Here is a 21,087-nt window from a genome sequence, read left to right as displayed (position 1 = left end):
TTGAGAGCAGCTCCTGAAAGGACTCTCAAAAGATGCCAAGTATCAGAGTTCTCTGGAGTAACTAAAGACATTAGCAAGATAATTCCCTCTTTTATCTTGCATCTTCAACGTACATGGCTCTATAACATCTGTTGGCCTTACACAAAGACAGATTTGATCACTCGTACACACACAACCATGCAGAATGTAAAAGATACAATGATGACTGGTGCGACAACAGCTTGTTTATTAGCGAAATTATCATAACAAGACACAGGACGATAATCAGACAGCCATGTTGTCAATTGCTTACACCTGTTTTCGGCAATCAGAATGAGTTGTTGTGATGACATGCTTTAACATGTGGAAACTACTTTTTTTTTCTTCAAGGATTTGCCAAGAAATGGTTACTCCGATGAATTTATAGCAACTATTGTAGGCATAGCACTAATACACATAGGCAAATTGCAGCCATTTACTATTGCACTACGCAAAATGCAATCATTTAGTGCAAACAAGTTGTCATTCTCCTGCTCATGTAGCAGTCATTAGATGGTGGGAGTATTGGCATTAGATTACGCAGATATGAATGCAATTCATTTCTAGGTCTTCCCAGTTACAGTATGTCTGTAACCCAAATGCGCCCCAAGAGGGGTATATGAACAAATAAATAACTATTAGGGGGCAGTTAAGCAGCCAGATTGTCAGTCTGTGTTGTGTTCATGTAGTTCATGTCAATATCAGGAGGCGATAGGAAAGGCGCGGTGCCAATTGTCCTGCAATTTTTCACCTAATTTGCCTTTGCTGTAAGAGATATTTAGTGACATTGGCAAGGCAATTCTCTTTTCTGTCCTGATGGCACTACTACTATGTGATCAGTATTCTAAACCCAAGACTTTACAACCATGGACTTCAATTTATTGGCCGCACTGTCAATCCTCATTAAACTATGGATCTTAGTTACACTACCTATATCACTGTGTGACCAATTGTTCGAACACTGGGCACTGCTCTCTGCCCCAGGGGTTTTCTGGGAATTTACTGTTGATGACCTATCTTCAGAATAGATCAATAGTTGATCAGCTGGGGTCTACTGCTCAGGATTTCCTGTTTCAATGAGAGCAATACCTTCTATTGCTCTTCCGCCTCCAATTCCAATGCGAATGCCCGGCTTGGCTGCACTGACAGTGGCTGGAGGATCTAGTTATTGGTGGGGATCCCAAGTGGTGGTTCCTGCCGATCAACTATTTATGACCTATTCTGGGGATAGGTCATCAATAGTAAATTCCTGGAAAACCCCTTTAAGCTCCAATTATACTACTGTATGGGCACTACTAATGTGCAGAGAACTATGTTACCCTACTGCATGCCACAATAATAGCACAACTATGTGAGAGATACTATTACGGGTCATAATTACAGCATATAGGCACCACAATTGGTGTAATATTCCATATGGAATAGATATTGCTATGTGATATGTGTCACTTGTAAAGCGTGGGGACTATTTTATGGGTACTGCTGTATGGCATATTGCGAGAATATTCTCTTACGTGCTCTTCTGTTCTTTAGATGGTTGTGTGAGTGAGTAGGATTTCCTTGAGATTATTTTACGGGTCCCATCCTATAGCGTTGGCGTAAGTAGCCAAGTTATTGCAGCCATGCCACTGATAATATACTATATGACATGTCACGGAACTCTGCTGCCATCATGTGTTCCAATAGCTATTAAATGTTGTACCTATCTCCATTCCCGTCTTGGAAGTGTATTAAAAAAGTGTACCTATAAATGCTGGGATGTACTAGAGCTTGGTATACACAATTCTCTTTTATTGCACAACACGCAGTTATCACATTGTACGCAGAAGAAACTTCATGCATTGACATTAAATCAGATATTAGAAACAGATAGTGCCCTGGTCTACTGTAGGGCAAGCTACACAATGAGGAACCTCGCGTAGGACAATGCACTAGTTTAGTTAATTCCTCTTCTACATTAACACTATTTGTACTATTGTTTCTAAACTGCATGGATTGTTGCTGTGGTAGGTTTTGCTTTTACAGGGGTTTAATGGCTATGCCAAGCTTGCCACCCAGGTAAAGATACATCAGAGCATAAATATGTCTTAAGGGGGCCACAACGCTAGATAAATTAGATGTCAAAGTCAAACACAAGGCCAGTGGCAGAAGGCAGTCCTTTCTTTTGCCACCTTTTGATTGGTACACCCATGAAGCAATACCCTCTCTGCGTCCTCTGCCATGCCCCATACAGCCTCCACCAGTAGACGGTAAGTACGGTCTGCAGACAGTTTAGCGGGAGTTTCTTCTCCTCCACCCCAGTGTGGTACATAACTCCAGACAATCTCCGTCAAAGAAAGCGGTTGCGATGTCAGTTGAAGCAGTTGATCTGCACTTGGATCCTGTGCCATAGGACACTGAATCTCAGCACGCAAGTCCTCAGGACTGCAACCAGTCACTTGTGAGATTAGAGTTAAGGAGTCTTCATCCAAACCATAACGTGCACGGAATGATGATAGCTTAGAGGTGAGGGTGGCTACTGCATCTTGCAAATGCCCTTGACTTGACTTGGCACATACATCCAAACAGATATCATATACCCCCATCATAAGCCTTCTACGCTCTCTTCTAACCAGCTGAACAATGATGGTGGGTATGGCATGTAGGAGCCTTTCCCTCACCAATTGTGGTGCTCCCTTCTCTAAAGCTATCCTCAGTCCAGGTAAATCAGTACCAGGATGGTACTTTTTATGTCCTTCCTCCTGTCCTGTGGCATCATGTTTGTGTCTTCTGTCACCTTCTCCACCAATTAACATACAGTGTTTGCCAGCTGCCACCAAGGCTTCAACCAGTGTAGCACGGGAGCTGTTGTCCATTCCAGAGCCCAAAATCAAGTAGACATCACAAGCTTCTGACTGTAGGTTCTGCAAGTACTGTTCCACCGTCATGGGGGGTATCCCTGGACCAGGCAGTGGCTTCACTACAAGACCTGAAAGTGGGGGCTCACAGAGAGCCGAGACTGTAGCTTCTTTATCACTACCTGTCACACCCACCACAGCGGAGACAGGTGGGGGATTATCTAAGAAGATGCTAAGGAGAGAACAGAACTCTGAAAGACCTTCTTGATCGCACTGCACCTCAAACACTGACACCAGTTCTTGACAGTGAGGTTCAGTGGTCAAAGACATTGGCCTGGAAATAAAAAGAGATAACATCAATGTCTTCTTCTCTAGTCACTGTAAAGCAGAGTTCATATTGGCGCTCTGTTGGAAGAAATTTGGAATGAATTGGATCATGGATGGATTTTTTCTGACAACTGTGCATCCATTGATCTTAATAAAGAATTGCTCTACAACTGCTGCAAAAAATGCACTGATGGTACCAGAACATCACTAATGTAAAACCGACCTAAGAAATAGCCCAATACTATTTATACTATACAGCATTATAGGTTAGGATAGGTTTGAAAAGTTGTGTACGCATATACACGTATGAGCAGTGATTTATTAGAAGATGTTATGGGTGAGGGTCATTGACTTTGGATCCTCACCAAATTCTAGAACAATGGGTCACCAGTGTTGAAGTGAAGCCAATAAGTGCCGCAAGCTTAGGGTACTTTTACATGGGATAACTGTTGGGCTCTTAGGCGCCTGACAGCCATTCCAACAATTATTGCTCCTCTGCTTTCACACAGTAGCGATAATCTCTTACTGAATGGAGGCGGAATGCATAGGAGATCTCCTCTGGCCACCCGCCTCCATTCAGAGTAAACAGGCAGTCCTTCAAAGATGAAGACTGCCTGTTTATACAAGCTAACACCCGATTTTAGGTGAGCTACAAACTAAGTGACTGTGACAAGTGAGCAATCCTTGTTCACTTGCACCGTTAGGCCCTATGCTTACACAGTACAACAGTTGCCTAATTACTTGGGCGTATATCTGCTTGTGTAAAAGTACCCTTAGCGTATGTTCACATAGGGCGGTAATGCTGCGGAAGTTCTGCAGCAGAAAATCCCAGGTCAAATTTTGCTCATCCAAAACAGTGATCCTATAAGGGCTCCTTCATACTGGCATGGGCAATATCGGGGCATAAATCACGGCCCGATATCGCCCTTATCATCCATGTGAAAGACCCATAGATGCAAGGCATTTCATGTGAAAATAGCCTGGCATCAGTTTGGTAATGCAGGGATCCTCCGACGCAGCTGTCACAGCCGCGGCAGAGGATCGTGGGCTCCTCCCATTGCTTTCAACAGGGCCGCCGCTCCTGCCACTGGCCCCATTGAAAACTTTTCTAATGTATATGAACCCATTCAGAAAAACGGGGTTCATATTTGTGCGAGATTTTCACGCCAATGGGAAGGCAGCCTTAGAATGTCAACAAACCCAGGCAATTTTAGAGAAGATGCTTAACGCGTCTGTTCTGACATTAGATAGAGTGGATTGTTGAACTTGTCCAAATATTACAAGGACGGCCCTTCATGCAAGGTCCATGGTGGCTCCTAGTTTCAACAGCATATCCAGGATGATTTCTGAATCCAGGATGGCTTTAATTTAGAAAGGGTTTATACAAAATAGGCCAGTAGCCCGGCAACACACTCTTATGAAAGCTGTCTAAAAGACAATCTTGTAAGGTTTTCATCTCTCACCTCTTCCACTGCAGAATCTCCTTCTCGATATAATCCACCATGCCTGGAAAGTCGTAGTTCTGGGGTTCTAGACCAGATACCATAAAAGTACTACATCCCTGCAGCCCATGTCCACCTAGTTGTTCTTGCACTTTAACCCTCATGCCCATCAGTGTTTGCCCTCTCCAGTAGTTCTTGTCCTGCTGTCTCTTTTCTGTGTGTAGAGTGAGGTCAATATGTGTTTGCACTACACAGAAAGGTTTCCCTAAATGTTTTGTGGCCCCCAGTAGCTGCAAGTCTGCGTCAGTGATAGTCTCCCCAAATGTTACTACCAGGCAGTGCACTGTGTCAGGCTTGATGCTGTCTATATACACAGAAGCAGAGTCACCAGGTTTATACCCTAGGTAATCAAGGAGAGTTACATTAGGCAAAGGTGGGTAAATGTGCTGCTCAACTCCATGTTCTCCATCCTCACCCCTAAAGTATGAGTCCAGGAAACTAGGACTGAAATGCTCAATGTGGTTACATAGAGATCGGACTAGTGTAGTCTTTCCAGAACCCTTTGGTCCAATGATGGCAATAGTGAAGTGTAGAGATTCTGGAGGTACAGGGGTATCGGGAGCAGGCGGTCCACATAAAACCTCTTCAGCTATTTCAGCATCGGCCATGTCTGTTTCTTGCAAGATGATAAAACATTCAGAGGTTAAAATAGAGTATAGAAAGGGGAACACACATCATATGTAGGCAACAGTGGGCAGAGCATTGCAATGAGAAAGCAATATGAGCTGGTAATGAGTCCGCATTGACGTGCAGATCTCAAAAATAGCATTGTATGAAAGATTTATTAGGATTTATGACACCCTGAATACAATATGCATCAGATCAAGTGGTAGACAGAAGGATGCTGAAGACATTGATCTACAACTGATAGCAAGACAGATGCGACAGAGTAGTACAGAAGGGTAAAGAGGGGCAAAGGAGGGTAAAAGAGGGGCAAAGGAGGGTAAAAGAGGGGCAAAGGAGGGTAAAAGAGGGGCAAAGGAGGCTAAAAGGGGGGCAAAGGAGGCTAAAAGGGGGCAAGACAATCGGATTCTACAATTATGCCCCAATCCTTGCAAGACTGCAACACACTCATGTCCTGTTCATTATGATCATACAAGCCTATGATAATTTGTCCTAGGCTATAATAATCTATAACATTATATATGTAGCACCGCGGTCTAGCACACTCACAGATTCTTAATATGAAGACCCAGATATACGTAGATAGGATTCATTGCCAGCCATCCTACTTGCCTAGGTCTTAAGTTTGTGTCCCTACTGCCCCCGGAGCATCATTACTACTTAGATGTTACACTTCTAGGCCACAGTAAAAGGAAAGGTGACTATGATGGGACACAACAATAAGGCTGCCTAATAAAGGGGCAGAAGCAATGTAAGGGGACGACAATGATACAGCAGGATAGTGGATTACATATGGTGACTCAGCTGCAGTGGTGTAGCGGTGCAGGGTAAACTGCATGGACGCAAGAATATATATATATACTTGCCTGCTGTGCAGATCCTATAGAATGACAGGAGGATGTATGATAAGACAGCCCTCGGGCCTCAGTGCTGTGTACAGGGCTGCTCAGGGAGGAGATACAGCAGCGTCACTGCAGAGAGGAGGAAGAAAAACAGGGACATGTGAGAGGAAGGAGGAGGAAGAGGAGGAGGAGAGATACATATATACACTGTGTATAAGCTTCTGATAGAGGAAGGCCAGGCCCTGACACCGACAAGCTGTCTCCTTCCACCAGGAGATCTGCTGCACCTGGAATCAGTGAGGAAACAGGACTCCCACCCCCTATCTCCCTCCAATCCCCCCCACCCCCATCTTATTTGCCCCCCTATCCTGTTCCACAAAATCCCTGCATCACCGCTCTGCTGCATGCCGGTCGTGTCCACTCCTCACCCTGCTGTGATACATTGTAACCATCCTGTATCAATTGTATATAATTATATTCTGCTTTGTTCCGCCCTCCTCTCCTATTAGAATGGGGTTTCGATTTCTTCCCTACATCCCATCCCCCTTTCTCACACCCTGTCCTAATTTAATCTCTTATTATAATTCTAGATATGCATGATGCTCTGGATTATTCTCTAATAATGTACCTCACTTTCCCTTTAATCCTGAACTAATGGTCTCCAATCTGTGGCCCTCCACTTGTTGTAGAACTAAAACACCCAGCATGCACTGACAGCCTCTAAATTGTGTCTTCTTGAAGGTTAAAGGGGTATTCTGGGCTTTCACTATTGATGACCTAGCCGCTGACAGTGATAAGGAGCCAGAAGTGTAATAGTTTGCATCGCTCCCATTGATTTCTATAGGAGTGAAGCCATCTGTTACAATTCCGGCCTGGACTATTGATCATGATGTCCGGCTCCGCTGTACTGAGAGTGGGCCAGAGGATCAGCTGACCTGTGTGAAGGATTAGCTGATCGGCAGGGATCTAGATCGGCAGACCCCTATCAATCAACTGTTTATGTCCTGTCCTGAGCATAGCTCATCAAGAGTGAGAGCCTGGAGTATCCCTTTAAATCCGCATTCTGAGGATGTGTTCACACGCCGCTGATTTACTGTGGATTTTGGTGCACATTTGCAGCAGATTTTACAGCTACAGATCTGCACCGAAATCTGCGACACAGCCGCAGCAAATCAGCAATGCGTGAACACACCCCGAGGGCGCCATGACACATACTGTTTTTGTAGTGCATTTAAGAATAATTGCAAAAATCGCATGCAAATATGTGTTTGTTTGTTTGTTTCTTAAAACACATTTGCGTTTTGTGTTTTTGATCAATGATCAGAGCACCATGAGGAACAAAGTAGAAGAGCCATAGGTTGGAGACTGCTGAGTGCCTGGCACTGTTAACCCCTTAAGGACATGGCCTATTTTGGCTATATGGAGGCATAGTTTTTCTGGGGATTTTCATCCCCCATAACTTCTTTATTTTTCCATTGACATGGCCATGTGAGGGATTGTTTTTAGGGTTTATTTACGTGGGCTGGTGTTTTCACGGCCAGCCGATGTACGCTTCCATCTATGTAGTTCCCTCTCCCCGACTCTCTGTCTCTCTTGTCCCCTCCGAGCGGTTTGCAATGGGAATGAGTGGGATGTGGACAGAGCTAAGTTCCTGCCCCCTCCCTGCAGCCAGCAATAGGAGTGGGGGGGACATAGTGAAGCTTAGCTCCACCCTGCCCCCTCCCATTGCAAACGCCGGAGTGAAGGAGAGAGGCAGAGAGCCAGTGAGGGGGAGGGAAAGGGGGGACTGCTAAGATGGAAGCGTATATCAGCCGGCCGTGAAAACACCCTTAGGGCTATTTCAGACGACCGTATATTGGCTCGGTTTTGACGCCGAGCCGATATACGGTGTCCTTGTATGCAGGGGGGGGGGATGGAAGAGCCAGGAGCAGGAACTGAGCTCCGGCCCCTTCCCCGCCCCTCGCCACTGTTTGCAATGGGCGTGGCAGGAGGTGGAGCTAAGTGGGAGGACTTAGCCCGGCCCCCATCTTGCCCCCTCCTATTGCAAATAGTGGCAAAGGGCGGAGAGGGGGCGGGAGCTCAGTTCCAGCTCCTGGCTCTTCCATCCTTCTCCCCCTGCAGACAAGGACACCGTATATCGGCTCGGCGTGAAAACTGAGCCCATATATGGTCGTCTGAAATAGTCCTTAGGGTGACTACCCACTAGCGGTTTTTTTCCGCTGCGAATTCGCTGCGGTTTTTTTCCATTTGTCAATGGGACTTTCTAATGTTAAAAACACATCGCACCAAAAACAAAAGTTGTGTTACGTTGCGTTTTTAACATTAGAAAGTCCGATTGACAATTGGAAAAAGAAACACAGCGAATTCGCAGCGGAAAAAAAAACGCTAGTACGTAGTCACCCTTAGGCCGGCTGCACACGAGCGTGACAGGCTCCGCCGCGGAATATTCCGCGACGAAGGCCGTCACGGCACCCCCCAGAGACCCCATACTTACCAGCGGATCCGTCGTTCTGGGTCCCGCATGACGCTTCCCCGCCCACCGCCGCCACGTCATATGACACGCCGGTCGCGTCACATGACACGCCCACCGCGTCATGTGACGCGGCGGCGGTAGGCGGGGAAGCGTTTTCACGCTATCTTCCGCTGTGCTACAGCGGGAGATAGCGTGAACGGACGGCTTCTATTGACTGCAATGGAAGCCGTCAGCGCATACATCCGCGGCAAATAGAGCATGCCGTGGGTGAGGACGGGAGATTTCACGGTGCGGAATTCCGCGGTGGAATTCCGCACTGTGTGCCCTGAGCTATGAGGTTCAATAGAACCTAATAGCTGCGGGCAACGCAGCGGATTTTCGCCGCAAATTACGCGGCAGAAATCCGTTCGTGGGAAGGAGGCCTTAGTGTGGCGAATAGTCGTTTTTATTGGTACTGTTATTTGGATACATATAACGGATTGTAAAACTTTTATGACATTTTTTGGGAGCACAGAGAGAGAAAACTCATGTAGGCCCAATGTCCACGTGTGGATCCGTGCGTCTTGCTGCCCATAGGGATGTATTAGAATCTGTAGGGCAGCTAAAAGCATGTGGATGGGATTTCTTCCTGGTGTGCGGGTCGCATGCATGGAAAGAAATCGCAGCATGCTCCATTTTCCTGTGGATCTGCCACATGGACAACTTCTGCGGCTTCCATTGAAGCCTATGGAAGCTGTCTATATCCGCAGCTGTTTTTGTGCTGTGCCGCGGATATGTGGGAGAGCAAGTGATTTAAAAAGAAAATGGTGTGCAAGGCGCATGCATACGACACGCTGCCGGCATGCCGAGCACATCCCCGGCCGGCAGAAAGAAGATCCGGCCTGCACTGAGGAGAGCCCTGCAGCATCTGGAGGGGTAAGTATATTGTCTTTTCCCTCTCCATGGCCGCAGGCACGTACCGATTTCACTGCGGGATTCAGCAGTGGTGGTATTCAAGCGTGCAAGTGAACATGAGGCCTAACTCTGCCATTGTTTTGGTTTCTTTATAGCATTAATCATGCAACATAAATGACATGATACATTTTTTTCTGTGGATCGGTACGATTACAACTATACCAAAATTATATTTTTTTTTACGTTTTTCCACTTATGCACAATAAGGGCGCCCACCCACTGGCGATTTTTTTTTTCCCTGCGAAATTCGCAGCATTTTTTTCTCTGCAGGGGTCTATGGGACTTGTAATGTTAAAATCGCGATCGCGCAAAATCGCGATTTCGCGGTAAATTGCGATTTTGCGCGATCGCGATTTTAACATAACAAGTCCCATAGACCCCTGCAGAGAAAAAAACGCTGCGAATTTCGCAGGGAAAAAAAATCGCCAGTGGGTGGGCGCCCTAAAATCTATTTTTTTAGAATTATTTTTTTTACATCCGTGCATTCACAATTCCATAACTTTTTTATTTTTACATGGACGCTTCTCTGTGAAGGCTTGTTTTTCGCATTAGGAGCTGTACTTTTCATTGGTACAATTTTTGGTTACATACGGCTTTTTTGATCACTCTCAGGGCTCAGTGACACGAGCGTTTTTTTTTTTTTTTGTTTTGTTTTTTAAATTAATTTCTCTTTTTTTTTTCACGCATGTATAGGTGCGATTAAAAAAAAAAATCGCACATCGTGTGTAGAAAAATCGCATGACCAGGTCCATTGAAACCCATATGTTCTATCTTTTGCAGGTGCAAATTTTAATTGCATGTAAAAGTTGCACATGTGACCTCTTCCATTGGAAAACATTGGTTCTTTGTAGATGGGATTTAAAATTGTGCCTATACATGCGTGAAAAAAATCGCTTGTGTGACTGAGCCCTCAGAGCGTTTTTTTGGGAGGCAACATGAACGAAATAAGCATTTTTCTTGTTTTTTAAGGGGGAGAGGGCTGGGTTATGTTTTTTTTTCCATGCAAGATAAATAGTGCATTCAATTTATTGTACAGGTTGTTACTGATATAATGGTACCAAATGTGTGTCTTTTTAAAAAAAACGTTTTATTTTTTTATGCAGATAGGGGAAAGTGCGTGAAAAGGTTATTTTTTTTGTTTATGTATTTTTTATTTTTTATGTCCTTGTAGGGGACTTGAACCAGAAGAACTTTGATCGCTATGATAATGCAATGCATTATCGCTCACAGAAGCGATCACAGGCACAATGATCGCAGCATGTAAGGGCTTAACAGCTCACGTTTGATCCTGTGCCATCGGCAGGATGTATGTTTATGTCCTGTTGTGTTAACTAACACACTGCCAGGATGTAAAGTTACATTTTGTGGCATTAAGGGGTTAACTTCCTATGTTTCAATTTTAATCATCATAAGGCTCTTTCATACGGGCGTTATTCTAACGAGATATAGGCCTGTCAAAAAATGGCGTGCATAAGAACCAATGGTTTCCTATGGATTCCTTTAGACGTCCTTGTGTCCTATCTTTTGATGGCACAACGCAGGAGATTCCATAGACTCCTATGGAAGCCGTCTGAAAAAGGGAGGGCGAGGGAGTTCAGCAGCGGCGAGCACTATTAAACAATGGCAGGTGCCAATAGTGATGTATTTAAAGTAATTAAATAGTACTTCTGCCAACCGAAAAATGTCGGGTCTGCAGTGTTATTTCACTGCAGCCAGCCATGTGAATGGCCGATAAAATCATAAAGAATAGCCGCAACTTTCATCCAATTTTCTGCTGAATTAGTCGCAATTTTTTTAGTGCGGCTAATTCCGTGTCAAAATAACGCCCGTGTGAAAGAGGCGTCAGACGTGAAGCAAACAGAAGCGTGCGCACAAAGTCTGCAGGGCAGTACTTTACAGCTCTGTTTTTCACATTATATCAAGAAACAACAGTTTTGGGGGCGATGACGCGTATCTGCAAAACTTCTGCAATGCTCATTGCAGAAGTGCTACAGGAGGAACGGCTTCCATTGACTTCAGTGGAAGCCGTCCCTGCATATCCACTCTAAAAATAGAGCATGCTGCGATTTTATGTCGCTGGTGTGCATGGAGAGAAGAATCTCCACACACATTAATGGGCACATTGAGCATCGGATCGCATGCGCCTGTTGACAAGCGCGGAATCCACTACTCTATTTGCCCCGTGTGCACAAGGCCTTAGTATGGCACAAAAAAAGGATACAAACATAACAGGATTAACCAGAATGGGTGTTTACCCAATATGAAGCAAAGGGCATGGCAGTTACAATCTCTCAATGAGGGCTACAGGCTTAGTTGTTCCATGTCTTTACAGAGGCAGATAGCTTGGTGGTTATACTTCTTTACAGGGGCACGTTACTTGACAGTTATATGTTTTTACAGAAACTAAATTTGTTGCAACTCTTGCCCCCCATGCAGCAGAAATTTAAATCTATGCCAGTTATGAAATTGGATGAGAAAGAGCAAACATTAGCTTTTTTCTCTTCTTTTTTATATACCAGAATTCTAGCGCACAGCCCACATTCAATTCTCCCTATTAAGTTTGCGGCTTTCAACAACACAGTCTCTAACACTCTTTTCTCACTAGCGTCTGTCAGTAACAACACAGATAAGTCTCTGGTACACAGTCCCTTGCTGGCACTACAGAACGGGGCTTCCATGTCCCTATCTCATCTCCACTGCACCAGCGCATTGAGGGGTAGCTTGAATGGAGCGGCGGTCGAGCATGCACAGTGATGCTGCATTCATTTTCAATGAGACTGCTGGAGATAACCAGGCAGAAGCACTCAGCTATTTCCAGCAGCACTACTCAAATGAATGGAGCCGCACCAAGCATGTTGACCACCACCGCAGGTCCTATATCCTATTATCACATGCTTGGTCCAGAATAGGAGTACCCAAAAGCCAATGGTAGTTGTATTCAAGATAACAGATTTTCAAACAGCAGGCCAGTTACAGGTACACCCAATGGTCAGAAGCATAAAGGTAATGACACCCATTGGTCGGAAGGATAAAGGTAATGATAAGATCAATCCAACAATAAGTGACTTTTGACTTGCCCTGTTCTTGACAATGTTGTCACTCTATATAGTAGTTTATCCTACATAAGGAATTATATATCTGTATTGCAAACACCTTTTCCTTTTCCATACAGGTTATGGAAACATTTAGTGAGCTGAGCCTGAAGACGATTGAATTCCAAGATCTGGAAATTGAAAGTGAGGGATGCCATGAAGATCCTCCTCCTGAGGAATGTTGGGATTTTTCTGTCGCTGTTGCAGGAGGACCAGGTGTTGGGAAAACAGTTTTGATACAGGCACTTCTTGGCTTCAACGAGAATGGCCAGCACTCAAGAGCAGCGTTTCTACATCCTAATAAGCCTGATGGCCCACTACTGTACCTTCACCCTTCCCACCCTGGTCTAACCTTCTGGGAACTACCACTAGATGATAGTTCTCCTGAGAAATGGATATCTGAGGCAGATCTTCTCCTTCTGGTCACTGATAGCCAATTCACACAAGCCCATGTTGACTTGGCTCATAGTGCCCTTATTCAGGCTAAAAGACTCTGCTTGGTACGCACTAAAGTGGACTGTAATATGCATACTCTAAAAAGAAGGATGAAGGAAGAGTACTCAAGGGTAGAAGTGTTGTCAGCATTGCGCACAGTCATCTTACAGCCATTTAATGACATGGCAAAAAAGGAAGCTATACCACTTTTCTTGGTGTCTGGATTTGAGCCTTACAAATTGGATGTGCCAGCATTGAAGGCCAAAATAGAGAAGACGTCAAGAGAGCTTGGCAGGTATGTCTACACTTAGGCTGTAAGAATAGTGGACAATGGCTTAAAGGAAAACAACAGTCTTTATATAATTTTACTTTGTAAAATATTATTATTTTCTGTCTCGCCATCTTAACTTATGCCCCCATCCTTTTTTTTTTGCCAGAGCCTTGTGTCTTGCCCAGCAGGGTTACGAGGTGATCGGTTATGAAGAAATTGCTGAATTACAGTCTGCACTAGAAAGAGGAGGTATATCAGAGATGGTAAGATTCATCCAGAGCAGCTTGGACTCTCTTTTAGATACCCGCTTTGATCTGGCATTAATGGGGGGTAACCCAGGCTTCCGTCACTCTGTTTTGAATTCGTGGATTGAAGGATGGAGAAGATGGTTCAGCCCACGGTGGAAATCCAGAAAACCCAATTGAGTATGCTAGTCTTAAGTATCCAAAGGCCAGCTTGTGGGACCTTCCTGGAATGGAAAGTTTGGAGTCTCAGCCCAAAAAGTATCTGGAGAGTGTGCACATCAACCGATACGACTTCACTCTATTGTTCCTCACACCATGGCAGGAGGCCTCTAGTAGTTACACATCTCTTGTTCTTGAGTTAAAGAAGGAGAGAAAGAAGAGTGTTTTTATCCAGGATTGTGAAGATGATGAGATGCCACCAGGACCCAGAGAAAATGAAGTCTTTGTTCTATCTTCTGCTGAAATACCAGGGCCAGAATTTCATAGGCTGTTGGGTTATCTGGAGAAGAAACTGCCCAGTCACAAATTGCGAGCATTCATGCTTTCCCTCCCAAATCTTTCCGCTGAAGTAATTGAAAAGAAAAAGGAAGCACTTTCTCAGGAGGTGTGGAAGGTGGCACTTCTCTCTAGCTTAGTGGCTAGTGTACCTGTCCCTGGAGTTGCCATTGCTTGTGACCTTTCCTTGCTCACTGCCCGCCTGGACACTTATCGTCAAGAACTTGGACTGGATGCTGACTCGCTTGCCAACCTCTCCCATAAGTCAGGGGTGCCCGTTTCTAAGCTAATGTTAGAGATCCAGAGCCCTGCAGGGAAGGGAGTGACCCGTGAGCTTGTTCAGAAAATGTTAGGTTCAGCTACTGGTATTGGGCTGGAAGTGGCAGGAGTTTTTTTGCATAGATTTCCTCTTCTAGGTCCTTTAGCCACTGGAGGAATTGCTTTTCATGCTAGCTACTTGATATTAAGCCGATGTTTAGAGGCTATGGCAGAGGATGCACAGAGAGTACTATCAAGAGCACAATCACCTGCTTAGATTCCAAGTTACTTTGATGATGCCTATTGCTACTACATACAATAAATATTGCTGCTCACTACTTCTGGCTTTGAAAGAGGAGCATGTTTCATAGTTGTAAGTGGAAAGTTCGTGAGAAACCCACTGACAAAGTCCTTTCTTGGAATACAAAACAAGGCTGGCAACTTAAAACGGTGTTTCCATCTTGACTTTTCATGGTGAAGAAGGAGCGCTGTTTCCGAAGCTCTTGTGATATGCGGTTTCCATAGCTTCAGCTCTTTAGCTTTCATTGAGGTAAATTGAAACACTCGGCTCTTTCTGTAGACTCCGGTTTCCCATCTATGAAAAGCCGAGATGGGAACACCCCTTTTATCAATCTATTCCTTCATCTGAATAACCAGAGTATGGTAATCTATAAGGAACCAAAGTCTTGAAAGGAAGCACTTTTAGAGCCTCTGAACTCTAGATTAATTTGCAAAATGTTCACTTCTTTTCGACCTTCACAATTGCATTCTTAAAAAAACTCCAGAAGGAAGATGAAAACCTAATTCTAATCTCCTTTTCTAAACCACACACAAAAAAATAGTATTGGGTCATGGCAGCTATCCTCTTCTCCCTGGTGAAAGACTGATAATGCTGGTGGCATTATGAAATCTTCTATCAAACGCGTATGTAAGTTTCTGGTACATGAGGATGTATCCAAACAAAGCCCCGACAGCTATGAAGATAGATTAAAAGATTAATCCGCACAGAAATTGTGGACATGCAGTCTTAAAGGAACAAGAAAATTAGATTTATCATCAAACTTGAATTCGCCAAAACCAATTGATAATTTTAGATGATCCAAAGGCTCAGGTATTTGATATATAGAAGGGAACAGATGCATCTAAAGGATATTAGATGGGTAGCTTCCTCTTGGGAATCTTATTTCAGTTTATTTGAAAGCACAAGAGCATGCATTCACCCATAAAATGTTTATTTCCAAGATGCTCCGTTCTCCAGATATTGCAGCTCTTGATTCCTCTGTCCTCCGGTTGTTTACTGCTCATTGACACTGCAGTATTTTGGAAATAAACATGGCTGAGCTCATTGTTTTGCATTTTTAAACAGACTGAAATCGGATTCCCGTGATGGGACTACCCCCTTAGCAACCACTATATAGTTGTAAGCCCCACTTTAAAGGATATGGACATCTTTGGGGAAAGGCGGAGGGAATTGTTTTTACTTATAAACATGAATTTTGGTCTGACAATTATCTTAGCAATACGGTTAATCAAAAAGTTTGCATAATTTCAATCGGAGTCAGTGAGGCTGGAATGACAGCTTGGTTTTCAGCCCTTAACTTCTTGATTTATGACGACAAAAAACATAAACTTTGTTGTGGTCATAAATTAACTAATAAGAAGGTACAGAAAAGGGAGGAGCAGAGGGAAACTAAGCCGTCAGTCCAGCCTTATTGATAGATATCCTATTAAGACTTAGGCCTCTTTCACATGGGCATTACGACTTTCAGACACATGCATTGCGGACGAAAATGGGATGAACAGGGAAAAGCCATGACAAAGTTGCGGCTAAATCTCCCGTTTTCTCTCTTGTTCACACACCTGGGCTGTGGTGTATATACGCCAAAGCCCAGAATTATGTGGGCTGGGGGGAGAGACCTTAGCACTGCTAAGGTCTCTCCCCCTTCCCTTGAAGGCTGATAACCGCAATAGAAGCTCCCATAGAAGCCTATGGGAGCTGCTAGCAAGGTGAAGGGGAGGGACTTTAGCAATGCGAGCTGCTGCTAAACTCCTTCCCCCTTCGCTTTTCTGACGGCTCCCATAGGATTCTATGGAAACAGCCGCGTATTCCGGCAAAAGATAGTACAAGTCCTATCTTTTCCAGCCATGTGTAAAAGCAGCCACCCGGAATGCGCACCGTATGCGCTAGCTTTTCCAGCTGGCTGATTTTACAAACCGGAAAATTGCCCATCTGAACAAATGAATTGGAATCCAATGCTTCAGATGGTCCCGATTTTCATCCAGCGTTTTATCGCGGCAAAATAGCCACAATAAAACGCCAGTGTGAAAGAAGCCTGAAACTGCAGTTTCTATCTATAGTGATATGTAGAAGCTGCAGATGACAAACAGTGCAACATTTTTGATTAAACTCAATTGCAAAACTGATTGTCAGCCCACAATATATTCATTTAAGTGAAAAAATTGCCCTCTAAAGGTGTCCACAGCTTTTCACTCTAGAGCCACCCTATGTATTCTCCAATATATTCTCCATCCCGCTAATCCCAAATGCTGTATATCTGTTGTCTAGAAGCAGAGGGAGAAGTCGCTCATTGCCTTGAATCATTCTCCACAGTTCTATCACATGGTATAAATGGTTTCTTTATAACAGTGCTTGTTCTATTATTAATGCATCCAGAGTACCAGAGAGAAGCAGCACAGACATAATTATTTATGTAATATACTACATGTAATTTGTTGCTATATGCCACTGCTGTATGCAGCGTAGCTCAAATCCCAGATGTACACAATAATTAAAATGGTAACAGAAATGCACTTCATTAAATGGGCAGAAGTACTATATTAACTAGAACACGGTGCAGTTAATTAAAATGCAACAATATGCCTTGTGCTATATTTGTAATACGTAGCGCCACCTGCTGTTCCACTGCAGCACTGAAATAAGGTGACCAATCCTTTGTCCTGACAGCTTTCTGTGGGAAAATATAATTGCATGCCTGCAAGCGTCTGTTTTAATTTATTTAACCTTGTAAAATAAAAGAACACGAAATGAAATCCAAGTTTTGGTTGTTTCTTACTGTTGTCAACATCATTGACAATCAATTTACTCTACCTGCTAAGGTCAATGTATCAGACTCTGCCCTAAAGCGTTCACCTGCTGGGCAGCAGGGGAATTGCAATTAGTAAGCAGTAAGTGGAAGCAAGCAGAGAGGCTCTCGTTACACCTCTCAGAGCGCCGGGATGCTATAAACCACGCCTGGCTTGGAATCTCATCTTCCCCGAAGATTTGGATCAGTAATTTACACAAAGGAGGGGAAGCCAATATGGCTAACGAATGCTCCTCTTTTCTGGTGACGTCACTTTAAAAAGAAAAACCCAGGCACAATGCACAATACTGGCATCTACCCTAATTATATAAATATCAGCATTTTACATTTGCTACTGTATACCTTTATAACCGAGGGAGGGCTTTTCCCATCCCTTACTCCCCACCCCGATACAATGCTACATAAAAGGAAAGATACATATACCAGTTAATCCACAATATGTGTCACCAGTCCTACTAAGGGACAAGTTGGACTGAGGAGAAGGGTGGTATGAGCCACCCTGGGCTGGTATGGTAAAGTCTGCTGGTCAAGCACCAAGTCATGACTGACTCCTATGATGGCGTCACACCCTGACGTTTTCTTGGCAGACTGTTTTTGCAGGTTGGTTTGCCATTGCCTTCCCCAGTTATCTTTTACCCTCCAGCGAGCTGGGTACTCATTTTACCGACCTCGGAAGGATGGAAACCTGAGTCAACCTTGAACTGGCTACCTGAACCAAGCGGGGATTGAACCTGCAACTTTCAGAATGATATTTAGGACTAGCCGTCGATCTCCTTTGGTTGCATTTGTGTCCTGCAGATATAAGTAAGTACTATATTGGAGCATGGAGCTGGTCTGCCATTCTTCCCCATAGGCTACAAGCCTCTTTATGCAGCCTATGAAATGCCAGGATGGCTCCCCTGAGGAGGCTGGCATGATAATGTAATTGCATCGCATCAGCCCACACAGAGATCTTGTTGCAGCGTCTCATAGGATGTTGCTATTATTGAGTATGGAGACATGAAGTGGGAACCATAACTAAATAGGAACACAAAGGTGGCCCTTCCCTGAAAATCATCCCTAGCTAGTTAAAAAAAAAAACGAAAAAACTTTACTTACCTCTCCGCCGCTCAGACGCATCAGCTGGCTGGCTCCCCTGCACTGCTGTCCAGCACTTTCAGCAGGCGGGGATTTAAAAAAGGCTGTGCTGATTGGCTGAGCACTCAGCCAATTACAGGCAGCGCTTAGCTATTCATTGATGAATAGCGCTCAGCCAATCAGCACAGCCCTTTCAGGAGGCGGGGATTTTTAAATCCCCGCCTGCTGAAAGTGCTGGACAGCAGTGCAGGGGAGCCAGCCGGAGGAAGCAGAGAGGTGAGTAAAGTTTTTTTTTTTTGTTTGATCTTTGTACTGAGCTTGGTTCCGGTGCTATATTTATGTACTGAGCTTGGTTCTGATGCTGCATTTATGTTATGAGCTTAGTTCTGGCACTGTTCACAGCAGGAAGTTGAAGGCTATGGACATAGGAGGAAGTAGCAAATGCGGACAAAATGTCAGGCGGAAGTGGAGATTTTTGCAAAGCGGAGGGTCATGTGACATAGATAGAAAATGAAGAAAGTAGCTAGACCAGATACAGTGAACCTATTACAAAAAAGGTGATGGTGTACATTAGATATTAGTCTGTGCCCGGAATACCCCTTTAAATGTACCCATCCATACACACCAATCGGCCTCGAAATATTTAATTCATTTCTTCTAATTCACAGATTGAAAATATCCTCCCATTGTGTGATCTAATACCATTCAGACGAGCGAATGGCTTTACGCCGTCAGTGTGTTTTACTTAAAATGAATCCTATTCTTGTACAATAGCGTTCATATTTCTGTGGAATAAAGTACAATATAGTGGCGACATTATCATTCTAAAATACCGTTGGAGGGATCGCAGATGTTTATGTACGATTACGCTGCACTTGTAGGTTGCTGCGCATATATCACCCGCTCCATAGGAATTGCAGTAACCTTTTGGAGCAGTCAATAAATAAATATCACATTGTGTTTGCGGGAGAATTCGGTTGGTGTTTACTTTTATTTAGTTTATTTTCTTCTTTATTTCTTTGTGGATTTGTTCTAGTCTGCCGGCTTATTGTTATTTATTTAGCTTGATCCTCACAGCGCACACAAGCTTTATATCTCAGCAGATGTATTGTAAATGCTTGATTTCAGACTTTGCCGTTTCCTAAGACGCGAAAAAGAGAAGCTCTTAATAATCTGTCATCTATGCATGCTAATGATATTAGACTTTAGCAATGAAGCTTAGAGGGAAGCCGGTCCCTTTAGGCCACTCTCACACATGCCTCGATTTCACCGCCGTTTTCGGACGCAGGTTACTGCCTCTGACAATGGGTTTTAGTGCACCTACTCATTGTGATGGGTGATGAGGTGCACTACACTTGGCAAAATAGATCAGACAGGGCTCAAAAATCGACAGCTCGGGATCCCAGCCAATCAGCTGTTCAGGCACCCACTGTTACCAGCAAAACACAAGGTAAGTAGATCCCTGTGTGGTGGTGAGCATTAGTAATTGCAGGCGCAGCTCCCAATGATCTTAAAGAGGTTTTCCAGGGAAATACTATTGATGACCCATCATCGGGATAGGTCATCAATAGTTGATCGGCTGGTGTCCATCGCTCGGCACCCCGACTGATCAGCTGAGCGGGCACACATTGTCAGCGCCCCAATAACACTGAGGTCGGAGCAGAAGCCTCCGCGCCGACCTCTGCGTAGTGGCTGGCACTTGTAACTGCAGGCACGGCTCTTATTGATTTTAATGGGAGCCGTGCTTGCACTTACAAGCGCCGGCCAGTACACAGAGGTCCGAGTTGAGGCTTCTGCTCCGACCTCTGTGGATTTGTGGCGCTGACTTCATGCGCTCGCTCAGCTGATGGGTCGGGGTGCCGAATAGCGGACCGCAGCTGATCAACTATTAAAGACCTATCCTAATGATGGGTCATCAATAGTATTTTAGTATTTACTAAAAGCTGTGCATACAATTACCTGTGCTGGCCCCTACACAAGGTTGCAGCATAGGCTTCTGCTCCGTACCCTATATTGTGGTGCTGACAGTGGGCAACCGAACAGCTCATCAGCTGGGTTCCCGAGTGGTGCACCCGAGCTGACCAGCTACTGATTGATAGGTCATCAATAGTGTTTGCCCGAACAACAACGCAAGTCTATTAAACCTTTTAGATTTTAAAGCTACCCTCCTGTTTCAGACATAACTCTAAGGGGGAGAGGGTACCTTACCTGCAGTTAATTGTGTTGGCCATCCCTCCATTCAGACAGTTCCCAATGCCAATCTTGGGTGGCCACGATAGCCACCATCATCTTTAGACTACCCAATGATCCATAATGCATTGGTAGTGTTAGGACTACCAATGGACTATACCTGCTTTGTGATTGGCCAGTGCTTCTGAAAACGGAAGGGAATTGGACTGAGTCACCTAGAGTGTGAACTGGTCTTTTTATATGCTTCAGTTCTGAGGTAGGTTAGAAGCATGATTCTCCTCCTTTCTGGGTCAGCCGATGAGGAGAGGACATCCTTATTTATGCACAATGTTATATACCAGTA

General features: G+C 44.4%; 1 protein-coding gene and 1 pseudogene across 3 annotated transcripts; one reads left to right on the top strand and one right to left on the bottom strand.

Annotated features, from left to right (window-relative positions):
• Positions 1 to 204: 204 nt before the first annotated feature.
• On the bottom strand, positions 205 to 20,778 carry LOC136632313 (uncharacterized). Of its 3 annotated transcripts, none has more exons than XM_066607099.1 (4): positions 20,763 to 20,778; positions 6,175 to 6,279; positions 4,646 to 5,300; positions 205 to 3,189 (listed from the first exon to the last, which is right to left on the bottom strand). In XM_066607099.1, the coding sequence occupies exons 3-4, from the start codon at positions 5,290 to 5,292 to the stop codon at positions 2,145 to 2,147; spliced, it is 1,692 nt and encodes a 563-aa protein (XP_066463196.1). In that variant the 5' UTR covers positions 5,293 to 5,300; positions 6,175 to 6,279; positions 20,763 to 20,778; the 3' UTR covers positions 205 to 2,144. The 3 variants fall into 3 exon arrangements, with proteins under 3 accessions (XP_066463196.1, XP_066463195.1, XP_066463197.1); XM_066607098.1 differs by lacking the exon at positions 20,763 to 20,778 and adding an exon at positions 6,544 to 6,576; XM_066607100.1 differs by lacking the exon at positions 20,763 to 20,778 and adding an exon at positions 6,544 to 6,574 and having other exon boundaries at positions 4,646 to 5,294.
• LOC136632312 (interferon-inducible GTPase 5-like) lies at positions 6,298 to 17,429 on the top strand (annotated as a pseudogene).
• Positions 20,779 to 21,087: the final 309 nt, after the last annotated feature.

The sequence above is a fragment of the Eleutherodactylus coqui genome, chromosome 6, assembly GCF_035609145.1.
Source record: "Eleutherodactylus coqui strain aEleCoq1 chromosome 6, aEleCoq1.hap1, whole genome shotgun sequence".
Lineage (NCBI taxonomy): Eukaryota > Metazoa > Chordata > Amphibia > Anura > Eleutherodactylidae > Eleutherodactylus > Eleutherodactylus coqui.
This window is presented reverse-complemented; position numbering and strand designations above follow the sequence as displayed.